The sequence below is a fragment of the Vicugna pacos genome, chromosome 17, assembly GCF_048564905.1.
Source record: "Vicugna pacos chromosome 17, VicPac4, whole genome shotgun sequence".
Taxonomy (NCBI): Eukaryota; Metazoa; Chordata; class Mammalia; order Artiodactyla; family Camelidae; genus Vicugna; species Vicugna pacos.
In genome coordinates this window covers 22,658,976-22,682,520 of record NC_133003.1, presented here as the reverse complement: position 1 = coordinate 22,682,520, position 23,545 = coordinate 22,658,976, and the positions used below count along the sequence as shown (strand labels likewise).

Below are 23,545 nucleotides of genomic sequence, written 5' to 3'. Positions count from 1 at the left end.
CTCTCCCTTGCCTCTCCCCTCATGTCCTCAGGTCACTCCTTGGATCTGACTGATCACAGCCCCAGGCCTGCTACCCACCCATCCCCAACAAGTCACAGAGAAGGGCACCCCCAGCGCATCCCCTAGAGGCCAGGCCTGGGGTTGAGAAGGGCTGAGATTCAGTGCCTGGGCGGGGGCTGTGAGGTGGGGCTGTGACTGAGAGGTCCTTTGAGCCCTGCAGGAGGATGGTGGGGCAGCCTAGGGACCTAGTTCATTATCATAATTCTCTGGCAGGACCTGCAGCAGCAGGCGGTGGGAGCACTGCATTCTCCACCACTCAGAGGCCATGACATCTGCACCAAGGCCAGGCTGGCCTTGACTGGGAGGCTGCCATGGGAGGACTGAACCTGGAATCACCTGACCTGAGCGGGAAGAGCTGCTAGGTGGCACCTACTGGGTTTGCAGGGGACACTGGTGTCCTGCTACATATAGGTGGTTCCAGAGCCAGGCACCCTGCATAACTTGAGCCAGTCATGAATTCTTATCTTACAGAATCCTGGTGAGGAGTTAAATGTATAGATTTGATGAATTTTCTCCTTGGGGGCTCCTCCCTAGTCCCATCCCCCTCCTCCAACTCCCCCTTGGCCATGAGCCCATGTAGACATGAGTCCCAGAAGCACTCTCTCTCTGGCCCTTACTGCAGCAGGAAGAACTCTGGACACACCCGCTCCTTCCACAGGAGCACAGGCCCTGATGTTCACAGTGCTCTAGGCGAAAGGCAAATGGAGGCCCTCACTACAGAATCTAAATATTTAAAATCATAAAACAAGCCACAAACTGCTAATAAAATATGATCTATCCTCCTACTCAACAAATAAACTTTCATAACAATAAAAAATCTGTAAATCTGCAGTTTTTATATGTCTGAAATTCATATAAAATATCAGAAAGTCAGATATCAAATATGCTTGAGTTTAAGAGTTGTTACTCATGTCCAGGCGTCCAGTGATGTGAGTCAGAAGGTAAAGATGTGCCTAATTCAAAAGGTATTACATACTTTTTCTGTAACATTTACTGTTCTTGCTTTTATTCCAGGAAAAATATTATGTTTTCTAATCAAGATTTTCATAATTTCTATCTACTGCCAGTAGTGATTTAACAGGTTAAAATAAAATATTAAATTTCAAGGTCACAAAAATATGAACTAAATTAAATTTAAAATATTTTAAAACTGAAAGTATTTATAATATAGTCCAAAAAGTTGTTTTTAAAATAATCAAAATTAGTGAAAATTAAGTCAAAATACAAACTATTGAGTTATAATGAACTAATGTAAAAATCTAAATCAAAAAGATTTAAAACTAAAATTTTATTCAACTTTTTGAAATTTCTATTAAGTTTTAAGTATTTTTATAGAAATAAACCTTCCCAATTCACGTTCAGATCCTCTGTGAACTCTGAGGCTGGTTCAAAACCCCCTGCATTTCCCTGGGGCCTGAATGGTGTCACTGTGAGTGTTGGGTTTGTCTCGCACTGTGCCAGTGGTGAGTGTCACCTCACCAGTGATGGTGATACCCACGTGTTCTTTAGTCCACTTACTGTGAACTGATCATCTGTGTGCTTGTGATACATTCTACATAATAGGCTCCAGGCAGATTAGAGAAGTGACAGACCAGGTACAATTTCCAATAAATGGTAGTGGAACAATTGGGAAAAAATGAAGTGCAATGTCTACTTCACACAGGCAACCATGATAAATTCTATATGGACTAAATATTTAAACATGAAAAATGAAACCCTAAGAGTCCTTCAGAGCACCTCCCTGGGAGTCACAACAGTATTGATTCTGGGTAGGGAAACACCTTCCTTCGTGTGGCTCCCCTGCATTATTTGCAGGACAGGTCTGGAGAAATGAGAACCACATCAGAAATCCATTAATGCCCTTTAGTGTCATCTTCCCACTCTTGGAGGGTTTTCCCCAGAGGCAGGCTCTGGGACAAGGATCCAAACATAAATAGCTTATTTCGGAGGTGATGTCAAGAAGCACCAGTAGGGTATTGGGAGACAATGTTTCCTGGTTGTCTTCCACTTCTGTACACTTGCTGGTAGAGGCACTGACTGCCCTTGTTCCAAGTAACACTTTTAAGGGTGATTATAGTGAACAGCCTTAGAAGGTAGAGATACTGTCTCCCTCCAGGGAAAAAGGCAGATTTGTTTTATCCACCATTAATAAAGATAATAGCTCCCTCTGGGGCAAAGGTTGGGCAAGTTTGCTTACAGCCTGTTATAAAAGATTTGGGTTCCCTGAACTCAGGGTTCCTCTCTTGTCAATCTACTGCATTTGCAGGCATCATCTGGCCCTTATTGGGTCACTCTGTGGGAACTGGGGTTCCAGGAAGTGGTACAAGAAAATGCTGATCCTCTGTCTACTCTGTTACTGTAGAAAATAAACTGACCTTTGTTCCTAAAGCAGGAGTCTTGTGTCTTCTGCCAGCATCCTCAGCAGTATGACAACTTGTTAGCTTGCAGGTTGGGTGAAATCTCAGCACCTTCCCAGTTCCTGACACGGAGGAGAGGGGAAGTGAGACAGGGAAAGAAAGGAAGCCAAAGAAGGTTTCTTAGTAAGCGGGTTCCCTCTGTGGGCAACTGAGGTCAGTCCTCGGTTGAGAGATGGTGCAGAACACACCTTAGAGTTGTCCTACCCAAGAGATAAGGAAGCTGGGGTGCGTATCCACCAACTGCCACCCCTCGCTGGCTTAGGGCTACTCCAGGGGGTGAGCTCCCTGGCAATTTTGGTCACCTATCAAGCTGGCCTCTGAGGCAGACAAACCTCAAGCCAAGCATTGCAACTGCTGTGTGGGAACATGAGTGTGAAGGGATATACTCCATGTGAGCAGGGCCTTATCTGAATACTGCCCCTGCCCAGTGCCTGGCACAGTGCTGAGCAGATAGTGACCGAATGTATGGTGCAGGGCCCAAGGATAAGGGCCTGTTTACTTGCCTCTGTCCTCCACTAGGCCATGAGCTCCTTGTGGGCAGTGTTAGTGTCAATTTTTCCTTCATACTCCAGCACCAAGGGGAGGCCTGACAATCTTAGGCTCCCATTCAGGGGTGGAGGGGAGCGAGGGGATAGCCAGGCAGTGATGGGGCTCAGTCTCATAGGGCAAAGGCAGCCTCTCACCTGCTTCCTGAGACCAAGTGAAAGGCAAGAGCTCTGGAAAGGAGCAGAAAACTCTGTCTGGGGCCATTTAATATAAGAGCAGCACCCAACAAATCTGAGGGGTCTCTACTCTTTGTTCAAACCCTACCCTCCATCCTACCAAACAGTTCTAGCTCCCAGTTGAGGTGTACTCAGGGTGCAGGGGAATAAGCAAAACCTGGAATGGCAAACTCTGAAGGATCAATCTTGCCTAGAGTACAGTGCTCCAGGCCTCTGGACAGTCAGGGAAGAAGCAGAGTTGCAGGCAAAGGGTGAGGCCTGGCAGAGGCCCTGTTTCCTCTCCTGGTTCCCGGGCCCACCCCAGTGACTGGCAAAGTCAGAAGGGCGGAGCTGGCCTGGGTGTGGCTCCCAGTCTCTCAGCCCCAAAGAACCCTGTACCCTCAGCCTAGGGCTCTGGGGGTCAATTTTATGATGAATAGGTGGGTGAACAGTGGGTGGGAGTGAGGGGGTACAGAGGCTGAGGGAGGCTGGAGGCAGGGGAAATTTCCAAGGGGACCAGAGAAAGTGGAAGAAGAATTTCAGCAGAATTTGCAAGTCTGGATTTTATCTGAGGAATCAGACACAGAGAGACAGAGATTACTTGAGAGAAAGGGCATTCCAGGCAGCTAGGACAGAACAAGCAAAGATTTAATGTGTGAGAAATCCCCGGGCATAGTCAGTGAGGCTTGGGAGGACACTGTGGTTGGTCCCCAGGTGGGTTTGCTGGGAGAATCAACCCAGAGTTTGATGCAGTGTGGCCATCAAGGGGTGCCAAGCCCCAAATACCAGGCCAAAAAGGTCAAGGTCATGGACAGGTGCCCGAGTCTGGCTCATTCCCCTCCGGATCTTCCCCAACTTGCTGTGTGACCCTGGGCAATTCATAGGCCCTCTCGGCTTCAGTTTTCCATAAAATGGGAGTTCCCATGAGCTCCCATGACTCAGAGATAGTGGTTGGGCCTCTAAAACAGGGTGACACCCCATAAGAACGTGTCACCCCTTTTCCAAGCTTGGAAAGTAGCCTCAACCCTCAGCAACACAGGGACCCTCACAGATGCCACACACATACAGTCCTGAACTGGTTCCCAGAGCCTGGAGTTCCCCCATCCAAGGGAGGCCCTGTGTGGACACCTGTGACCATGGACATGGACCGAAGTACTCAAGTCCCACACCTGTCACCATGCACGTACCTATGGTCACCTGTGTAGAGGTGTGCAGGTTCTGTGATGTGCACGTGTGATGTGGCCTGGCCCTCATGGCTCCCCACTGCTGACCAGAGCAAGCCTAAGGACCCAACCACTCATTGGAGGCCTGTCAGGAGGAGCTGATGTCCAAGTCCATGACAGGTTCCCACCTGAACCACCTCATCTGTCTTACAGTTGATGCTAAATGCCTGGGAATGGGAGGGGGGACACGACAAATAAGGACCTCAGTCACCCCTTCTCCAAGCTTGGGAGGTAGTTTCAGCCTTAGCAACCCAGGGCCCCTCACAGATGATACTGGCAGGAAAAAAGGACCTGTCCCGGATGCTGTGTCCTCACATGACTCTGAATTCCACCCCACCCAGATGGCCTCAGAGGAGGGTGAGGTGCTAGGCTCTTGGCTGTGACTCAGCGGAAGGAAGACAGGAGTGGGGGGTGTGCTGGGGCCCTAGGGTTTTGCTTCTCATTTCTCTCTTTCTAAAGCATAGCAAGTTCCCAGAAATGAAGGTACAGAAACCCCAGACTCTCAGGGGCACTGGCTTCCCCAGTCCTCCCACCCCTAGAGGCACCACACAGGGTGAAGGGAAGCCCCTAGTCCTTGTACCCTGCTTGGGGCCTTCTTCCCACCCCAGAACCAGGGACTGAGTATCTGGAAGGTCCATGCTGTAGGTCGTGAACTCCAGAGACTTTTCAGGAGCATGCAGTCCAGATTCACTTGCTGGGACAAATGCTGGGTGAGAGGAGACACTGGAACCTTTAGGACCCGTAGGGATGGAGCAGTCAGGGTGGGCTTCCCAGGAGAGCCAGAGGCTAACCTCACCAAGAATCTGAGAGAGGGCATCCTCAGATGCCCCACATGAGTTCCTTCTCTCTCCCTTGCCCGCCTTTCCCTCTCTCCTTCCCTTCTCTTCCTTTCCCCCTCTTTCTTTTGTATTTTTAACTATTGAAAAAGCCCAATTTTAAAAAAAACCACACACAGACTCAAATGGGCACAACACCAAATTATGACCATTTAGAATCTGTCCTGTGTGTCCAGAGAACCAGATTTGGACTGAGCTTGGCATAAAGCTTCTCCTGCTGTCCCTGCGAATGAAGGAGACTGCAAGGTGGTCGGAAACACTGCTACTTTTGTAACCATTTATCTGTGAGAATCAGGGGTCACTTGGTCCTGTGCCACCAAAATCAAATACCGAAAGAAACTGGACTCTGAGGCTAACATAAGGTTCACTTCCACCCTAGCCCCCCGTTCAAACGACAGTACTCATCACTCTTCACCTTGATGGACTTAACACTAACAAAGTGCTGAGAATCTGAATTTATAAAATATATTTATGTTTAAGATGCTGTCTTTATCTTTTAAAAAAATATATTATTTGAGTTCCATGTGAAATTTAGTTTAACAGAACAAACTCCACAGCTCTAGGGGTCTGGGCAAGAGGGCTGGGCAGAATGTGCAAGAGGCAGGGTTTCCATGCAGGCAGGCAGTGGGGAGCTCTGGTCAGTTCTTGAGCTGTGGAATGCCTTCAAGAAGGGTTTTAGGCACATCCACACACTCCTCCCGGAACCACCCAGACCTGAGGACCTGTGCTTCCCATGATACAGGAGGCTTTATACCCGCTTACGCAGAGACAGGACTCACTTTTCTCACCCACCTGTCAGCTGGGAACCAGAGTCTGGGAGTCTGCCAGTCCCACCCCACATCCGGAGTACATCGGAACCTCCTTCCAGTAGCAGCCACTTTCACTGCCCTCCCCTCCCCAATGGGCCCCTCTTCTGTGGGGTGTGAAAGTCTGGCACCCGGGCAGCTGGGAGGGGGGAAAGCTCACTCCACATCTGGTGCTTTTTGTTTGACTCATCACTTTCCTCTTTGCCCTGGAAGGCCACGTCAGCCCTGGGGCCACCCCAGCTTGGCACTGGGGCCCCCCGGGGAATTGGAGCCCTGAGCTGCAGTTGGCCTCAGTTGGCCTGCTCACTCTCCTTCCAGCTGGGATGTCAGAGGACTGGGCTCAAATACTACCACAGCCACTTCCTGCTTTTGTGATGTTGGGCAGGTTAAGCCTCAGTCTTTTCATCTGTCTAGTGGGCCTAGGAAGGCGCCCAAGATATGCAGACAGGATTGATGACAAAGTATGTGTGGCACGTGGCACCATTACACATGGAGATGCCTGGTCACTGTGGTTGACAGCCCTCAGGCCTGGAAGGGTGGTCTTCTCAACTCCATCTAAAGTGCTGCCTCCAGGCTACATCCCCAAATGTTAACATCTGGATCTTCAGATACCCTGAAACTTAAATTAGGCCCCTGGTATCCAGAAATGCATTCAGAACTCATCCAAGGGCATTCACCACCATCACTGCCTTGCCCCTATACATCCCTGTTCACATGATTTCAGGCCTCCAGGCTTCTGCCTAGACTGCCCTCTCTGCCTGCTCTATCCCTGTCCTGTGCCTCATCTTCTTCAAGCCTGGTGTGATGGCAAAGGTCCAGGTCCTGGGTCATTCTGCTTGTGCCAGAATCCCAGTTCAGCCAGCACATGAGCAAGCTCCTTAGCCTTTTTCAGTTCGTTTCCTTGCCTGTAAGATGAGATGGTTCACAGACTCTGCCTTATGGGATATCTTGAGGGCGAATGAGATAATCCCAGAAGCACTTGGTTCAGGGTGCACCATTCAATCTTCATATTTTATAGGCTCTTCTGATTGATGTCATCTCCCCAGAGCCTGGCACACAGTAGGGATTGGAAGACTGAGGTCTGGGCCTATGTTGCACACAGCTCAGGAGAAGAGCCCATAGGCGTAAACACTGGGCTTCCAGAAAGCCCTCTGGGATCAGCCCTGGCAAGCCTTGCTCCTGCTCCGAGGATCCATAAGCCCAGGTGGACCACTGCATTGAGCCCTGAAGGGAGCAGCCCAGGATCTAGCTATGCTGGCCTCAGTGTCTCTGACAGTCAAATGGGCAGCAAAAGCAGCCTCAGCCTCCCTTCCAGTCCAGCTGTGTGACCTGCACCCTGCTGAGCCTTGGTTTCCTCATCATGAAGATGATTAAAAACCCAGTGTGTGAGGTAGCATGATTAAAACTAATAAATGCAAAGCAGCTGCTTGGGGCCCATCGCCCAGCAGGAGCTCAAGAAATGACGGCAAGGAGATGGAGGAGGAGGAAGGCCCAGGGAGCACTGGTCGGATACTTCGCTCAGCTGCAAGGTCCAAGGGCAAGCAAGGCCCAGGCAGCTCTAGCTTGGGTTTACTCTGCTTGCCCACACAGCTTGGCTTCACACTGACTTCCAGGAATGGCAAAGGGCTTTGGCTGCCTCTCCTGGCAGGCAGGACCACTCTTGGAAAGCAAGGCAGGGTCGGGGTCTGCAGCTGATGTAAGGCTGGAGGCTGGGAGCCAAAGAAGAGACTTGGGTTCAAGCCCCAGCCCAGGCCTGCTGAGCCTTATTAATATTCTCATCTACACACAGGGATCTTTGTGGGTGCCTCAAGCCCCAACAATCCGCTCCCTGGGCTCAGCAAGGTAGGAGATCTGATCTTTCCACTCCCCCAAACTCATGTCCCAGGAGAGGGCGACAGATTCAGTACAAGGGGCAATATGGTGGCATCCCCAGCTCTGAGAGGCAGAGTCTCTGGGAGAGACCCCAGCCTCTGGAAAGAGGCCACCAGGCCAGGCCTGCCTTCCCTGGGGCAGAGCTGGTCTGAGCCACCTCACCTTGAATCCTCAGCCATGGCCGGGGCCAAGTGGAGGCCAGCTCAGTCTAGGGCTCCCAGTGAGGCTGAGGTAAGCTCCCTTTGCCTCTCCTACTCTGTGAACTGTCAAACTGGCCTATCTTGACCATTTTCCTATAGGATGGTTGAGGGGAGTGTGTCTCGGAAGTGGAGTGGTCCCAGAATTTGAAGCTCTTACACATCTGATTCCTGATTACAAGGCCAAAGATGCCTAAAGGTCCTTTCAGCAGTGCATTACCAGTTCCCTCAGAGCAGGACCCGTTTACTTGGGGGAAATCCCACTTTCCTCACAACTACTACCAAGGCTTCAGATGGGACCCAGATCTGTCCACACACCCATTGGTGCAGTTGGGCTAATGGAGCTGACATCAGCCGTTTGGCCCTGAGGACTTTATGAGCCACAATTTGTGCATCCCAGAGCTACGTGAAGAGCCATATAAAACAGCCACACAAGCCACCCAATTAAATGACCAAGAGCCCTTGGAAGCAATGGGGGCTGAGGGCACTGCATCAGGAGTCAGGAGACAAGTGCTATATGATCTTGAGTTAGCCCCTTTCTTCTCTGTTTAAGAGAGAGGGAATCAGGGATTGGACATGTGTCTTGCTACAATTTACCCCTGCCAATACAAACAGGCCTTCTTGGCTTCATCCAAAGCATATCAGGGGACTTAAGCTGACCCTTGAACTCAGGTGTCCAGACTGTCCATCGCCCAGATTCTCAGTTCTCAGACCCAGCATGAGGCACGTCAGCCCATGTCTGGCCCCCCAGTAGCTCTCCATGTGGCTCCTGAGTTGGGGCTGTGGCTTCAGGAGCCCCAGACCTTGGCCAGGTGGGATGGTGCCTCCAGAGCCACTGAGTGTCCCTCATTCATCTGGAGTGAGGTCCTGGTCCAGGCGTGGACAGGCAGAGTCGAGGGTTCCAATTAGCCACTTCAGCTTTGGGGACCATGAGGCTGAGAATCCCAGGAATGACTAAATTCTATTCCAGCCACACAGCCCAGCCCACACCTATAGCAGGAGCTGGGCACTGCCTGGTGACTGGAAGGAGCCAAATCTCCAAGGCTTACATGGAGGGGGGAGTGTTGGCCAGAGCTGCTTTTCTGCTCCTAGTCAGGGGCTACTGCACTCATTTCACAGACATGGTACCTACTCACCCTCTGCTCATCCTTACATACTCAAGGCATGCTGGGCCAACCACATGACTCCAAGGAAGCCAGGAACAGGCTCAGATCCAGTCTCTGAGAGCATACATAGGTGGTCCTCATGCCAATGGATATGGGCCACGGAGGCCAGCTTTGCTATCTCTTCCCCAATCTCAGTCCCATTCTCCTCCCACTCCCAGTGCCCGGGCCAGACTCTCTGGGGCCCACCCTGGGCAGGTGGACAGGGGGCCTGGGCAGCTCAGGTCCCCAGATTGTAGAGGGTTCGCAACCCCCACCCCTGGCCACCTCACTGCTCAGAGGAAAAGCATTCAAGGCAGTCTATCATGCACCTCAAAAATTTTCAGTCTTTTCCCATTTCTAAATTTCAATTGCAAAGCTACTTCCATTTCTAGGTACTTGTTAGAGCAGCACTTCATTTTGGGTACCAAAATCTGTATTAGTTTCTAATTGCTGCTATAACAACCACAAATTCAGTGTTTTAAAACAACACAAATATATCATCTTACAGTTCTGGAAGTCAGAAATCCAAAATCAGTTTTACCAGGTTAAAATCAAGGTCTTGGCAAGATGGCATTCTTTCTTGAGGCTCTTGGGGAGAATCCATTTCCTCGCCTTTTCCCCTGTGATTACACTGAGTCCACCTGAATATTCCAGGATAATCATTCCATCTCAAGATCCTTAACTTAATCAAATCTGCAAAGTTCCTTTTGCCATGTAAGGTAACACACTCATAGGTTTGGGGGATTAAGATGTGGGTATCTTTGGGGCTATCATCCTGCCGACCACAGGAGGGGGAGGGTTGCTTTGACAGTCTCAATCCCTGCCCAGACGGCCTGTCCCAGAACCGAGGGGTCATGAGGCGGGGATCAGACTGCTGTTCTGGCCAACACTCTGGCTGGGCCCCAGAGCTCCAGGAAACCTGGCGCCCGCCCCTGCTCCCGCCAAGGACAGCCTGTACTCCTGGCGTGGCCACTGTGCAGAGATCAGGTGCACTTGAGCCCTCCTAGTGGCTATGGCTCAACCCAAACAGCTGCCTGGCTCGGGTGGGAGGCTAGGCCCTCAGAGCTTCCTCTCTCTGCTGCCCAGAATATGTGAGAGCTGCTGTCAGGTCAGATGTGAGCCACATGGGAAATTCCAGCTCCATTCTAGAAAATGCACATACTATAGGCTTACTGGTGGACATTCACTGAGCTTGCAGTATGCTAGATCCATATGGGACCCCAGAGATGAGACAGACACAGAAAGGTTCCAAACGCATGGGGTAGAATGTCACTGGTACCGGTAGAAGGGAGAACACAGAGGTCAGAGTGGGTGTTCCAGAGGAGACAGCATTTCTGTTGGGACTTGAAGAAAAGAATAATCTTGGACTGGAAGTGGTAGGCAAAGGCATTCCTGATGAACGAACTGCTGGGGCAAGGGGAAGGAGGGGTGTGTGGGGAATGGAGAGCTCTATAGGGAGGCTGGAGTCCAGAGCAGTGGAAAAAAGAATCCCAAAGTGAATAGGGAGGGTCATGCTGGCCCGAATAGGTTAAAGCAATTCTCAAAGCCAATCAGCAGTGGAACACTTTGTTCTGATGGACGCTTGCTCAGAGCACTGACAGGGCTTTGGGAGGGCTCCCCAGGGCCCTTCTCATAGCCATCCCACCTCTTCAGACCTGGACTCTGCAGGACACAGAGATCACACTCAGGTCATGGGGAGCTACCCAAGGGCTTAAGCGGGGGACTGACAGAAGTTAATGGCCCAGGGTCCAGGTGGAATAGGGGAGAGAAGAAAAGGCACATTTCAATAAAGGAGCTAGACAGGACCCATGGAGAGAGCCATGGCAGCTGGGAAAAGCATCCAACTGTGAGGCAAAGTCTCAGTTTCCTCTACTATCAGAAGAGGGGAGGGAATTGCTCTTCCAGAGTACAGTCATCAGGGACTCCTACCCCTTTGCCTGTGCTCAAAGGAGGCTGGGCAAGTAGCAGGCACATCCCTCAAGACCTCAGGTGCCTGCAGAACCTAGATTCCACCATCAGCCCCACGTCCTCCTGCTGTTCTGTCTCTAGGGCTCCACAACACATGCTAAAGGAGGCAGCTCATCTCTGGCGCTGGCACCAGGAGAACGGAGGAGATAGGGTGAGTGAGACTGGTTTTCCCTATGCTAGAGGCACTGGTTACTCTGGCTTGGACCTCAGGGCACTCAGGTCCTGGTGAGGAGGGAGAGGAGGGACTAAGGGGAGATCTGGCTGCCAAGCTACCAGCCCCTTAGTGGCTCCATTTCCAGAGGGCAGAGAGAAGTCAAGAGCCCAAGACTCAAACCCCTGCCTTTCCTCCTTTCCAGACTGCTGTGTCTGTCTGCCTTGTGTTGGTGCCAAGCACAAGAAAAGCATGAGAGTACAGAGCCCTCCCTGTGTCTGCCCTCCAAGGCAGGCAATGGAGGTACTCATAGTGCCCCATGAAAGGTGCAACCCATGGACTCCTGGCAATCATATTAAGATAAAGCGCTTGATACCATTTCTCAGATTTGGAAGCCAAGGCTGAGGGAGGTGAAGTCATCCACCCAAGGTCACATCTAGCGAGGGGCAGATGTCAGGATCTGCATCCAGGCTGGTGTGGCTCCAACACTGGAGCTCAATGTCCAAGTCCCAGTCAACCCATGGCTGCAGGCTTGAAGACCCACCCTGCCGGTCCACTTGGCCTGAACCTCTTCCCCAGGGGAGTCAAGCCCTATAGAAGGAAGGTGTCCCAAGGGTGGCTCCTGTTTCAGTGTCCCCAGCTGCCCCTATACTGTCACTTCCCATCATCACTCTCTTGGGCTGTGATACTCACATGCTTGCCAAGGTTCTTCCTCAGTAATGAGCCTGAGGCCAGGAGGGTTAGACCATCAGGGAAGCCATCACTGGTTGAGGAGTGGCCCAGGCTGTGGGACAAGAAGGTAAGAGACTGCTAGGTCAAGGCAACTGCCCTGAGATGCCGCTGAAGACAGCATCAATAGTCAAAGGGCACAGGTAGGAGGAGAGAAAGGGCAACACTGGTGAGGCAGGCAAAGGTCTGAGAGTATATGGGGGCTCAGAAAGCCAGGCATCTCGCCCTGCTGTGTCCCATCCCGTCCTTCCAGGTCCTTCTGGAGCAGCCATGAGGATAAGTCCCTGGCTCCTCCTCAAAGGAAGCTAGAGGCAGTTTAGGGTCCATGCAGCTAGGGCTGGGCAAGAAGCAGGATACTGGGGCCCTTGGGCTGCAGTGTGGCCTCTGCTAAGGCAAACGCAACCCCTAACCACAGCGGAGGAGTCGCTCAGGCCAGGTATAACTCCAGCAATACAGACCCCCCCAGGGCAGGGACCTAACTTTCCATCTCCATTGGACTTCCTCCCACTATGTGACCTCAGGCAGGCCATGTCTCCTCTTGTGGAGTCCATGCCTCGGGAGTGGGCACTCAGATACCAGCTACACCCTTCAACTGACTGACTGAGAGTAAAATGAGGCTGCTACCTTGCACTGACCTTGGAGCCAACCTCTCACAGGGAAGGGAGCTGCCAAGGTCCCACTGTAAAACACAGCCCTGGAAACCAGCATCCTGGCTCCATCAGAGGATGCTGCCCACTGGACCACACTGCCTCTGGCCACTGCACCACCAGGTCAGGCCCTTGAAAGTGACAGGTTGGAGGAATGGGAGAGGGGAATACAAAAGAATGCACCAGCCTGGTCCACTGTGTTTCTCAGGACCCACTCTGATGCAGGCTAACATCAGCACCTGCCAACCTGGAGGTCTCCTGCCACTGTGGACAGAAGGGCTGGGCCTTCAGGCCTCCTGGCAGCCACAAGTCTGTCAACCAGAGCTGGGGTGGAGGTCAACCTTGTGCTCACCACCTCAGCTTCTCACTCTCCCCAGCCCCAACCAGGGATAGATGGGATATCAGAAACCCCAAGGCTGACTTAGAAGGAACATTTTAGCTAAAAACTATGGGAATAAAAAGTAAAACAAGCCCTGCTCACCCCCTCCTGTTAAATGAATGTGGACACGTGACCCCAGAACTGTGCAGCAAGACCCCTCAGCCCCCTCCCCACCAGAAAGTAGGCAGCCACCCCCAAGCTCAAGCTCAGATGCAATTACTGTGCTGAGTCTAGACCCAGTCAAGGGAGTGTGCTTTAGTGCACCTGGGGCACTGGAAGGCTAAGCCAACCCCTGGGAGACAGGAGCTCAGTGCCAAGTGCCCTGGCATCTGAGGCCAGGAGGAGCACAAGTGACCTTCTCCACACTGCACCCCACACCCCCACCAGGTGGGGCCTGACAGCCAGGCCCGCTGGGGCAGAAGGAAGCTCTTACCCCAGCACTGCCTAGGGGCAAAGGGTCAGGGGACCCACAAACCACAATAACAAAACATTAGGTCACCACTTGCTGGTCTCTTGCTACTTTATTGGCTGTATCTCTCAACATCCCCAGAGCAACTCCACCCACAGAGACACTGAGCAACCTGCCTTTGCCACACTGATGTGATAGAACCAGATTGGGAACCTGGGTCTGCTCAGCTCCTAAGCTGGACTGTGGGTACCCTTGCTTTTGGCTGCCCCAGGAAGGACATCCCTGCCCTTGCTTCTACCCTCAAATCTCCTAGAAATGTAGAACATGGGGAATCACAGAGCCACAGGAAGTGCTGCAAGCATCTGAGGTTCTGGAAGGCACCACCCACCTCCCTTAAAGTAGCATTCCAGGTAGAAGTGTCAGCCAGCCACTCTGGGAGGCTGGGGCACTGGCCAGGCATCTGCAGGGCAACCACGCTGTGGCCTAGACCTCTGGATATGCAGGAACCGGGGCCTAAGGAGACAGAGACAAGGGGGCAGTCACTGTCTGGGCCCTGGGGAATGAGCTGGGTGTGGGAACCGCACACTTGCCCCACAGCCAGAGCTGGAATAGTCAGAGCAGAAGGACCAGTGTGGCTGTGGGAGCTGGGGGTGGGGTAGAGCCTCACCTCCCACAGAAATCCCGGCGCACAGTCACGAGATCGAGGAACAGGTCTGGCCGGCTCTGAAGCCAGCTGCCAACGAGCTCTGGGTGTCTTGGGTCCACTTCTAAGAAGATGCTTCTATATGGGGGAGAAATGGGTCAGCTCAACTGGGCAGTGCTGGACCTGCACTTCTGGGTTGCCTGAGCTGGGAGGAGTAGAGGTAGAATGATGGCCAGGGCAGGCCCAGTACATACTGGGAGGGAGAGGCTGCTGAGGTTAGACCCAGGAGACACCCCATCCATACCCAGAGTCCTTCAGGAGTCGAGGTGCCAGGGCCAGGATGTGGGAAATGATGTCCATGCCCTCCTCGCCACCATCCAGGGCTACTGGGTCTTCATAGCTGAAGGGGAAAACGGTGGGAGGTGAGGGCCTGGGATGGCTGTGGAGAAGCTGAGCAGGGCTTCCACAAAGAGGGCTCTATGGAACTCACGCTCTAGGCTGAAAGGAGAGTCTGAGGACCCAGAGGGGGAGCCCCCAAATGATGGCAGCTCCAATTCCCCTACCTCTTATAGGCAGCCTCCCACCAGGCAGTGCTGGGAGTGCTCAGTGATCCGTAAAGAATGACAACGTCCAGGGCATGAGGGCCTCCCCACAACAAAGATGTTCCTATTCTTGGCCTGGGGAGGCCTAGAGCTGGCCCTGACTACTCCTGAGAGCCAGCAAAGGGGAAGCCAGCCCCTGATTCTCAGCCTCTGAGAGCAGGATGGCTCAGTGCAAAGCCTGGAGTAGAGTCTTAGTCCCAGCTTTCCTGCTAAGCCCCCACACGAGTTTGAACAAGACCCTCTTGGCCTCAGTCTTCTGGAAAATGATGCACCCATCCGAGCACCTTCTAAGTACTGTACACCACGTCTGATATTTTAGTCATCACTGAGTCCTCTCCATGGCCCTGCAAAGCTCTACCACTCCCTTTTCAGAGGCAGGAAACTGAGGTGCGAGGGGTTCAGTGGTCTTAAGTGGGAAGGTAGAAGCTGAACCCAAATAGGTCCGTGGGTTCCAGAGTGAGCCTCTCTTTCAACACCATTGCCCCTTTCAGCCCCCTAATCTCCCTATCCCCCTGGTGTGGTCCTCCAGGACAGATCCATCCCACTAGACCTTCTCAGGCCTGGCCTCCCTGGTCTACCACACACCTGAGGATCTCAGGGGCCAGCTGCTCCATGTCCCGGTGGAAGACATAGGGAGGGTTGCTGACGATCAGGTCCACGGGGCCCCAGGGTAGAAGATGTGCCCAGCTGTCCTCTGTGGTCAAGGGGAACAAACAGCAGAGAATGGGAGGTAAAGGGTGGTAGCTCCAGGCACCACCATGTCCCTTGGGTAATCCCTCTTTCCAAGCCTATCGCTGAACCCGATAAACTAGACTTACAGATTACTGCCCAGGGTCCCCAGTCAGCAGCCTGGCTGGGAATGTGTATGCTGTGACATGGCGGTTCTCCCCCTGGAGCGTCCCTGCCCTCTCTTCTTCCTGTTAAAAATCTCCTCAATAAGCAAGACTCAACTCAAGTGCCACCTTGCGGCAGCCATCTCTGATTGCCTGCGCAAAGCAAGAGCCTCTGTCCTCTGCAGCCCCAGTGGCCTTGCCACTCCACCTCATAGCCAACACGGACTAAGTGTATGGAGGGCAGGCCTGGCCTCAATTGATTCCTGGTGACTTTGTCTACCGGTCCCATCCTGAGCCAAGTGCTATACCAGCTGTACACTCCATGGAGGGGGCACACGAACTCAAGGATCCTGTGGACAAGTGATGGGACCAGAACTGGTGCCAGGGCCCCCAAGGACACTCTGTAAAGGCAGAGCCCAAGTTGTGTTGTGCTGGGGCCTGACAGGGGCAGGGGGACACTCAAGTATCCTGGTCCCAAAGGCTTTCTCTTGAGCTTCTGCTTATCTCTTGACAACAAGCCCTAGGTACGGGGATATGGAAGGTAAGGAAGACACTGAGGCTGATCTCTTCATGGGTCAGGTCAGCCTAGGAGGCAATAGGGACTTGCCTGTCCTCAGCAAGGACTAGTCTGAGATACCCCACGTGTGTGTGTGTGTGTGTGTGTGTGTGTGTGTGTGTGTGTGTGCACGTGCGCATGCGTGTGAGAGAGCGAGGAAGGCTGGGGAAGCCCTCCCTCTACCACTGCAGAGTGCCTCATCCATCCAGCAGCACCTGTACCCAGGATCCCCACCCAGGGAAGATGGGTGAGGAAGGTACCTAAGGTCACATCGAGGGGGATGATCCGAATCCTGTCCTGCAACTGAAGCCTGGAGAGATAGGAAAGTAAAAGTGAGTATGGTGGGGTCGACTCCTACTCTTGACTAGAAGAATAAACCCTTCGTGGATCAGCAATATACCTGGTTCCCACTGTTCATTTGTAACCCTGTGGGACCCATGCCAGGCCACCCCAATTGCCTCCTCCTTCTTGGGTGTGGACAGTGCTGGGTTTGATACTTGCATAGGGGTTCAGATCAGGCCCCTAAGTCTGACTTCCCCCAGCCTGACCCTCTATCTCCAAGACCACCTACCTGTGAGCATTCTCATTGGCCAGGCAGATGGCAGCTTCTCCCTTGTCCACAGCAATGACTTGGCTCTGCCCCAAGAACAAAGGGTACATGGGAGGCAGGGTGCTTGGAGAAGCCAGGCCTTGGGACCAGAGCCCTCCTCCAATTCCCTACTAGAAGAGGAAGGAAATTATCAATAGCTTTTTCCTCTCTGTGGCCAGGGTTAGGCCAGATAGAAGGGGATGGGAGCTGGAATCTGTGACCTCTAAGAGCTCTGTCTTCCTCCTACTTCCAGTCATTCCCCCTCAAGGGCTTCTAGCAGAGATGGGTTGGGGAGACATCAGCAGGAAGGACAGTAAGTGCCAGTCACAGTCTACCCAGGGTGGGGGAGGGATGCACAGGGGGCTCACCTGGGGGAGCTTGCTCAGCAGGCTGAGGGAGATGGCTCCTGATCCACAGCCCACCTCCAGGATGAGGGGGCCACCTTGGGCTCTCACCACACGGGATCTTTGGGTCACCTCTTCCAGCACCCATTCAACCAGTTCCTACAAGGTAGAGAGATCTGGATCAGAGCTGGTGCTGACCTAGCCCCTGCAGGTCTTGGCACAGAGCCGAAGCATGGTTAGCCCCTTTGTGAATATAGAAGGGAGGTGGCTAAAGCCAGACTGAACTTCATGTCAGCTGAGGCCATAGGTGGGTCACTGTCTCTCCGTGCCTCCACTTCCCCATCTGTAAACTTGAGCACAGTTGTGGATAACCCACCTCACAGGGGATGGGGGTAGTTTAAACAGAACCACATTCATGAAGCATTGATTTCAGGCTTGATACATGGTAAGTGGTCAGTAAGCCCTCGCTAATCCCTTCAGAGATATCTTCTCGTTTTGTGCTCAAAGCAGTGCTAAGATGGTCCCTGGCCACCTCCTCTCCTGGCCCTGCTTCCAGAGCTTCCCCTATACTAATCTGTTAGATCCTCACAACCAGTCCATAAGGAAAGTAAGGCCCAGAGGTTAAGGCCCCGCCTGGAGCCTGGCCTGCAGCTCATGGTGGCCAAGAATCAGGGGTCATTGTGTCCCTAGCTTCCTCATAGCCTCCCCAGAGAAGCTCCTAGGCTGAAAGGATGGAGAATTCCCTCCATGGAGGGATGGGGAATGACACAGTCCCACCTGAGTCCTATATCTGAAGTGGGCTATGGTATACATAGGGCAGCGGGTAAGTGGGCGCACATGGAGGGAGGTGCCTAACTGCACCGTACCTGCCTTGGTGGCAGAGGGATACTTTCAGACGCTGTTTACAAACAACAGAGTTTCAAGTCTCACCTATCCATCTGCCACCTGCAGACTGTGCATGGAAGCCATTATAGGGTGGAGGTGAGGGTGGAGAGATGCTGCCCAATGGCCAAAATGTTTCTAAACAGCAATACAGTAGGGGCCCAAGTAGCCAGGCATGGAGCAGGGAAAGGGCAGTGTGGTCCCTTCTCAAAGGTGCCCCTTTGGATAGAGCAGGAGAGGTTCTGGGGAGGCTGGGGACTCCTGGGATTCCAGGCAGGGCTGACTCAGGGAATGATGGGAGGGGTCAGCAAGTAAGCGTTTCCCTCATCTGAAATAGGTCTACATTCTTCAGAAAGGCTTCCTCAACCCCCACCAGGGTCTTTCTTCACTATGTGCCTAACATCTAGGATGGGGTCTGCCTCTCCCGCCAGACTGAAGGCTCCATGATGGGAAGACTAGGGACCTAACCCATCACGGTGTGTCCCACATGAGCAGGGCTTGGCCCACAGAGGGGCCTCTAGGTTTGGCTACTTCTCAAGTGCTGGGCCAACTCTCACTCAGTTCAGTGGCCACGGGAAGCTACCCTCTGAGTCTCAGACCTCCAGGTCCCCTCAAGCTCTCAATGTCAACAGTTAGGGCCCAACAGAGCAGAGGGCTCTAGATCACTCAAACCCATTTTCCACATAAGCTCCTCAGTGCTAAGTCCCCAGAAGTATTTCATCCTTCCAGGCACGCCAACCAGGAGTAAAGCTCACCTGTCCCCAAAGGTAGCAAGTCCAAGGCAGGTAGAACTTGATCAGTGGGTCTAACCCTTCCTATTCCAAGCCCCTTCTGCACCAAACAGTCTGTCTCCAGTCAGAGAGGGCTTTCCATCACTCACTCCCACTGGCCCTATACCAGGCACTATGGAGACTTAGGATGCCAGCAGCGAGCTGGGCCCACAGCACTGGGACCGGCACAGAGTGAGCAGTCGAGGGCTGTGGCCGAGTGTCTGTGGTCTCAGTGGTGAGGTCACATACTGAGTGGCCAAATGGACAGCTGAGACTTGTCAGGAGCATGAGCTTCCCTTGGTTTCCTGGCCACAGACAGATCTACCCTGGCTGGAGAATGACCCCTCAGCCAACCACACTGGCCAGCCACCTCACAGAGACACCTCGATCTGAGAGGCACACATCATATATGTGAATGACTACCTGGGTAGGGTGTGAAGCTGAGACTGGGCTCCCACTGTCATCAGTGCCCTCTTGTCTCTCTCTGACATTCCAGACCATGAGGGGATCATCTTGGCTATGGGATCACCTGGGGGTGGGTAGGGGTGGAGATCACTCCCAGCAAGTTCAGAAACTCTCTTGCTTGCCTAGTAAAGAACCTCCTCAGCCTAAAGTAGGTAGGTTCCTTGGGGAGGCTGAAAGCCAGGCTGGTCACAGGCCCAAGGCACCACATCCAGGTGAACAAGAGAAGAGCACAGTGGGGTGGGGGCAGAGGGGCAGGTGGGAAGAAGGCAGAGAGCAGGCCGCTGTTGGCTCTGCCTGGAGCCACTGCCTCAACAGGACTCCACAGCCCTCAAGAAGTCAGCCCAAGGCCTCAGCAGGACATGAGTGCCATGAGCGCCTTCATTAGGATCACACTCCTGACGGGCAGCCCCAGGAAACTGGCATTGCCTCTCTCAAGCTAATCACAGATAGGGCACAGAGCCTCACCTCACCAAGCTGGGTGACAATGGCTCACACTGCCAAGCCAGGGACTGAGGCACCTTCCCACCCTCAGGGAAAATCCAACTCGTCAGGCCACATGCCACCTACAACTTTGCATTTTAGAATTTTGCACTCATCATCAGAAACCACCCTACAATGGATGGAGAGAATGCAGGCAACTTGGTCCTTCCCCTGCACTCATTCTCCCCACTCCCTGCCACAGGCCACGTCCTCTCAAGTTCCTGGTAAAGCACCCCCCCAATGCGGCTTCACACTGGGGCAAATCTGGCAAGTTCTGAGAAATGTCTGTACAGTGAGGCAAGGATCTAGCCTCCAACCGCAGCCTCCCTCCTCCCCTCAACCCCCTGCAGCAGAGCTGTTCTCCTGGCCCAGACCCACCCAGGAAAGCGGGGCCCCCACATGGGAGCCGGAAGTCCACACCCAACATTCAGTACCCTGAAACACATGGTTGGTGCCAGGTCAGCTCTGAGGGGACACAAAGGTCATCAGGGTAGCTTCCCTCCCATGCCCTGACTCTTGGCAGCCTCAGGAGAGACTGAGTGACCTCCTGGCCAGAGGTCATATGCTTGGGGGAGCCACGGGCTGACCTCCCAAAAACCTGCAGGTTGCAGGCCATATCCTGCTCTGGGTCTCTGCACTCATCCCAGCTCATCCAATCTGAGATGGGGCAGCCCCATGTGAGGTATGGGGCCCTGATCCAGAAGTCAGGATGTCCAAGTGCTGCCCCCATGCTCCCTGCCTTGGCAGCCCTGTGACTTCAGCAAGGTCTCAGACTCCCTACCGTCTCTGCCCTGACACTGGCAGTACAGTGAGGACTTGGCCTCCCAAACACATGATGTACAGGAGCAGGTGGGGTCAGAGGGTTTCTTGGCTGAGGAAGAGAGGCTCGGAAAGTGAGGAGGGGCTCTGGGTCCCTGGCTGGGGCAGGTGGATGAGGCCTGATCTTTCCCAGGAATGTGTGTGCCTTTCTAGAAACATCCCTTCTCAGAAACTGGTGCCCTCTGGCTTGCCCACCAGCCCCACCCACATATCCCTCTACCTGCTCTGCTCTCACTGGCTCCCAGCTCTGCCACCTCCAAGGTCAGGAAGAAGCCCAGAAAGGGCCACAGAAAGCATCTCTCCCAGGATCAGGGTGCCTCACCTAGAGATAGCATGCTGGGACCACACACTTTCCAATCCTAGTAATTTGAGAGACACAGGAGATTACTTGACTAGATAGTGGGTGTAAAAGGTAAAAAGATCCCAACAATTCCCTGGTTTGGAGGCCCAACCCTCTCATCATCTGGGCCCAGAGGGGGCAGTGACTACTCGAGGTCACAAAGCTGTATCAGCTTTCCAGATGTCCAGCTGGAGCCCTCTTCACTTTGTCCATGCCTCCTGAGGAAGAGGTGGGCACTTATTTCCCGGGGCTGGGTAGGCCAGGGGCCCACTGGACAGCTCCTGGGGAAATGACAAGAACAGGCTGAGCACTTGGTGGGCAGCACTAACTGGGGCACCCTGAGCCACTGCCAGCCTAGGGACTGGGACAGTAGCTTGAGATATGAGGACAGTCAAGGAGGCCAGCAGGAGACGTCTTTCCTCTTGGCCCCACCTACCCAGCCAGCCAGGAAGGGCACTGCCTCTAAAAGATAGCAGCCATGGGGCCCCAGCGCCCCCTGGAGGAAGTCTGGGACAAGACAGGTGCCTTAAACCCCCTTCATTCCCATCCTGCCCTGTCCTGGAGGCACACTAACCTCTGTTTCCGGCCGAGGGATGAATACTGGGGGCACCATCTTCAGACTGAGCCCCTGAAAGTCCCACTCACCAAGGATGTACTGCACAGGCATCCTGCAGAGGGGGCAGAAGGGTATCATCAATGCCAGAGCCTGGACCAACAGGACTATGTCTGGGTTGAGGGATACTGTGGCCAAAGGTATTGGGTAGAGTCATGTCTCCTGTGCCCAAGAACTCCTAGCCAAGGCCTTCCCTCCCTCCCTTCTTCCTATTTACTACCATGACCCCTCTCTTGTCACTCCCTCATCCCATCACCTCCTTAGTCCTTGGACTCTTTCTTCCTCCCTGACCATGGACTTGGTGGGGCCGAAGGGAGCTGGACCCTGCTCCCTACACAGAGCCCTCAAGTTTGGCTCATGGGTGCTCACCTTTGCAATCGGTAGCTACTCAGCTCCTGGATATACTGTAGCTGCCAAGGTGTCAGGGGCTGGGTCCAAAGTTCTGGCCTCAGGCTCTGAAACTGCCCCACAGAGAATGTGAGTGGCTGGCTCCCCTGATCCAGGTTTCTTTTGTGGACAATGCCAGTGGGTCCAACACTAGCCACCTTGGTCATCCCTGAACCCCTAGTGCCTGGCACACACTGTAAGTTTCTTGGATGAATGAATAAGTATCTGCCCAAGACACTCCTTCAGAAAAACCCCATCATCCTCAGCTCAGCACTGTCATTGGAGTGAAAAAGCCTAGATGTCTCTTCCCCAGGGTCCTCCCTCCTCCTACTTCCTGTCCTCTTGACAACACTGCACTTAACTGTTTTGGCTCCAAGGACATGAGCCACGATGTACTCACTGGATTCCCGGGCCTCAGGGATACCCCTTTTCTCAAAGACTGCTGTCCAGTGGTTGACCAGCTCTGTGACATTCAACAACCTAGCCAGAGGCAGATGAGGCCGCCATGAGGTGAAGGTGCAGCCCCAAATGCCTCCCCTCCACCCTAGGCCAGACAGGAGGGCCCTCAGCATTCTGTCCCAAGGATCCCTTGAGCACTCCTCAAGGTCCCCAAGTCCTTCTTGTGATGTCAGCTGCTGAGGATGGTGACTGGCCCCAGCTGGGTGTAGATGGAGAAGTCACAGGCTCTGGCTCCTCAACATGGCTCTGGTCCTCAGATGTGGCTGTCACCCTGGAATAGGGAAGGAGAACCGGGAGAGTAGCTGAGCCTTGTATGACTCACCCTTCTCTGACCTGTTGCCTGAGAAAGGGCATGCTCTTGCTCTGTTACCTCCTTGACTCCATTTTAGCCCCTCACCCATCTATTTCATTCTTCTCATCTTGGCCAGTGATGTTTTCTTCACATCTTTGGCTGAAGTGATCTGAACCCATAGCTCAGTCCCTATTAATAAATGGGCCAGTGTGGATCAGGGCCCAGGCTTGGGGGTTAGACAGATCTACTTAACCCAGCAGGTGTGACTTTGGGAAAGTCATTATTTCTGAGTTTCAGTTTCCTCATCCTTGAAATGGGGAAAATAACATCAGCTCCATGGCAAGCAGTGCATCAGTCAATGAATGTCAAGGACCTAGAAGCCAGCTCAACACAGAGGGACTCAATGTTGCACGCTCTTAACAATACTACCAAGGGGAGGAGACTGCCTTTGCTTGGGAGCTTTGCTTCGGACATTTTGCACGTACTGTCATTGATTTATATGCTGGAAATCCCCTCCCCCACCATTTAACCCGTAATTCTAAACATTAGCCAAAAATGCCACCTAAAAACTGACAATTTTTGTTAATTTTATATTTATCACAAATTTAACTGAAGATTTTAAATCAGTGGTCTCCTTTCCTTTCACAGAGACCAAGCTTGGTTCAAACTAGCCTTTACTGAACACCTGCTAGGTGGTGCCACATCTTCAGGGACAAGCAGAGAAGAAAAGGAGACTCCGAGAGGAAAGTAACTTGCCCAAGGTCACCAACTAGGAACTGTCCCAGGCAAGACCCAAGTCCTTCGCACTCCAGAGACGGCTCTGTCCACCAGAGTGCTGCCTCGAGAGGCCCGAAGTCAGGGGTGCAGTTTCCCTCAGTGTCGCACAGTATCGTTGACACAGGCGAGGTCGCCTCTCCCCAGGCCTATTTTT

At 53.0% G+C, this 23,545-nt stretch overlaps 1 protein-coding gene across 10 annotated transcripts in view; it reads right to left on the bottom strand.

The window, feature by feature from the left end:
* The window catches only part of HEMK1 (HemK methyltransferase 1, mitochondrial release factors N(5)-glutamine), a 32,945-nt gene that overhangs the window by 9,144 nt on the left and 256 nt on the right, over window positions 1-23,545 (bottom strand). For 3 of the 10 annotated variants that reach the window (XM_072941335.1, XM_072941337.1, XM_072941336.1), the window contains exons 2-12: window positions 22,226-22,593; window positions 21,846-21,937; window positions 21,438-21,531; window positions 17,132-17,266; window positions 16,746-16,810; window positions 16,435-16,484; window positions 15,371-15,479; window positions 14,488-14,583; window positions 14,208-14,321; window positions 12,070-12,160; window positions 2,436-2,539 (exon numbers count right to left, since the gene is read on the bottom strand). In XM_072941335.1, the coding sequence (XP_072797436.1) occupies window positions 2,522-2,539; window positions 12,070-12,160; window positions 14,208-14,321; window positions 14,488-14,583; window positions 15,371-15,479; window positions 16,435-16,484; window positions 16,746-16,810; window positions 17,132-17,266; window positions 21,438-21,531; window positions 21,846-21,937; window positions 22,226-22,435 (1,074 nt within the window). In that variant the 5' untranslated portion in view covers window positions 22,436-22,593 and the 3' untranslated portion in view covers window positions 2,436-2,521. Of the gene's footprint in view, window positions 1-2,433; window positions 2,540-12,069; window positions 12,161-13,637; window positions 14,054-14,207; window positions 14,322-14,487; window positions 14,584-15,370; window positions 15,480-16,434; window positions 16,485-16,745; window positions 16,811-17,131; window positions 17,267-21,437; window positions 21,532-21,845; window positions 21,938-22,225; window positions 22,594-23,545 lie in introns of those variants that run through there. The other 7 variants (XM_072941339.1, XM_072941341.1, XM_072941340.1 and 4 more) reach the window with 7 other exon arrangements.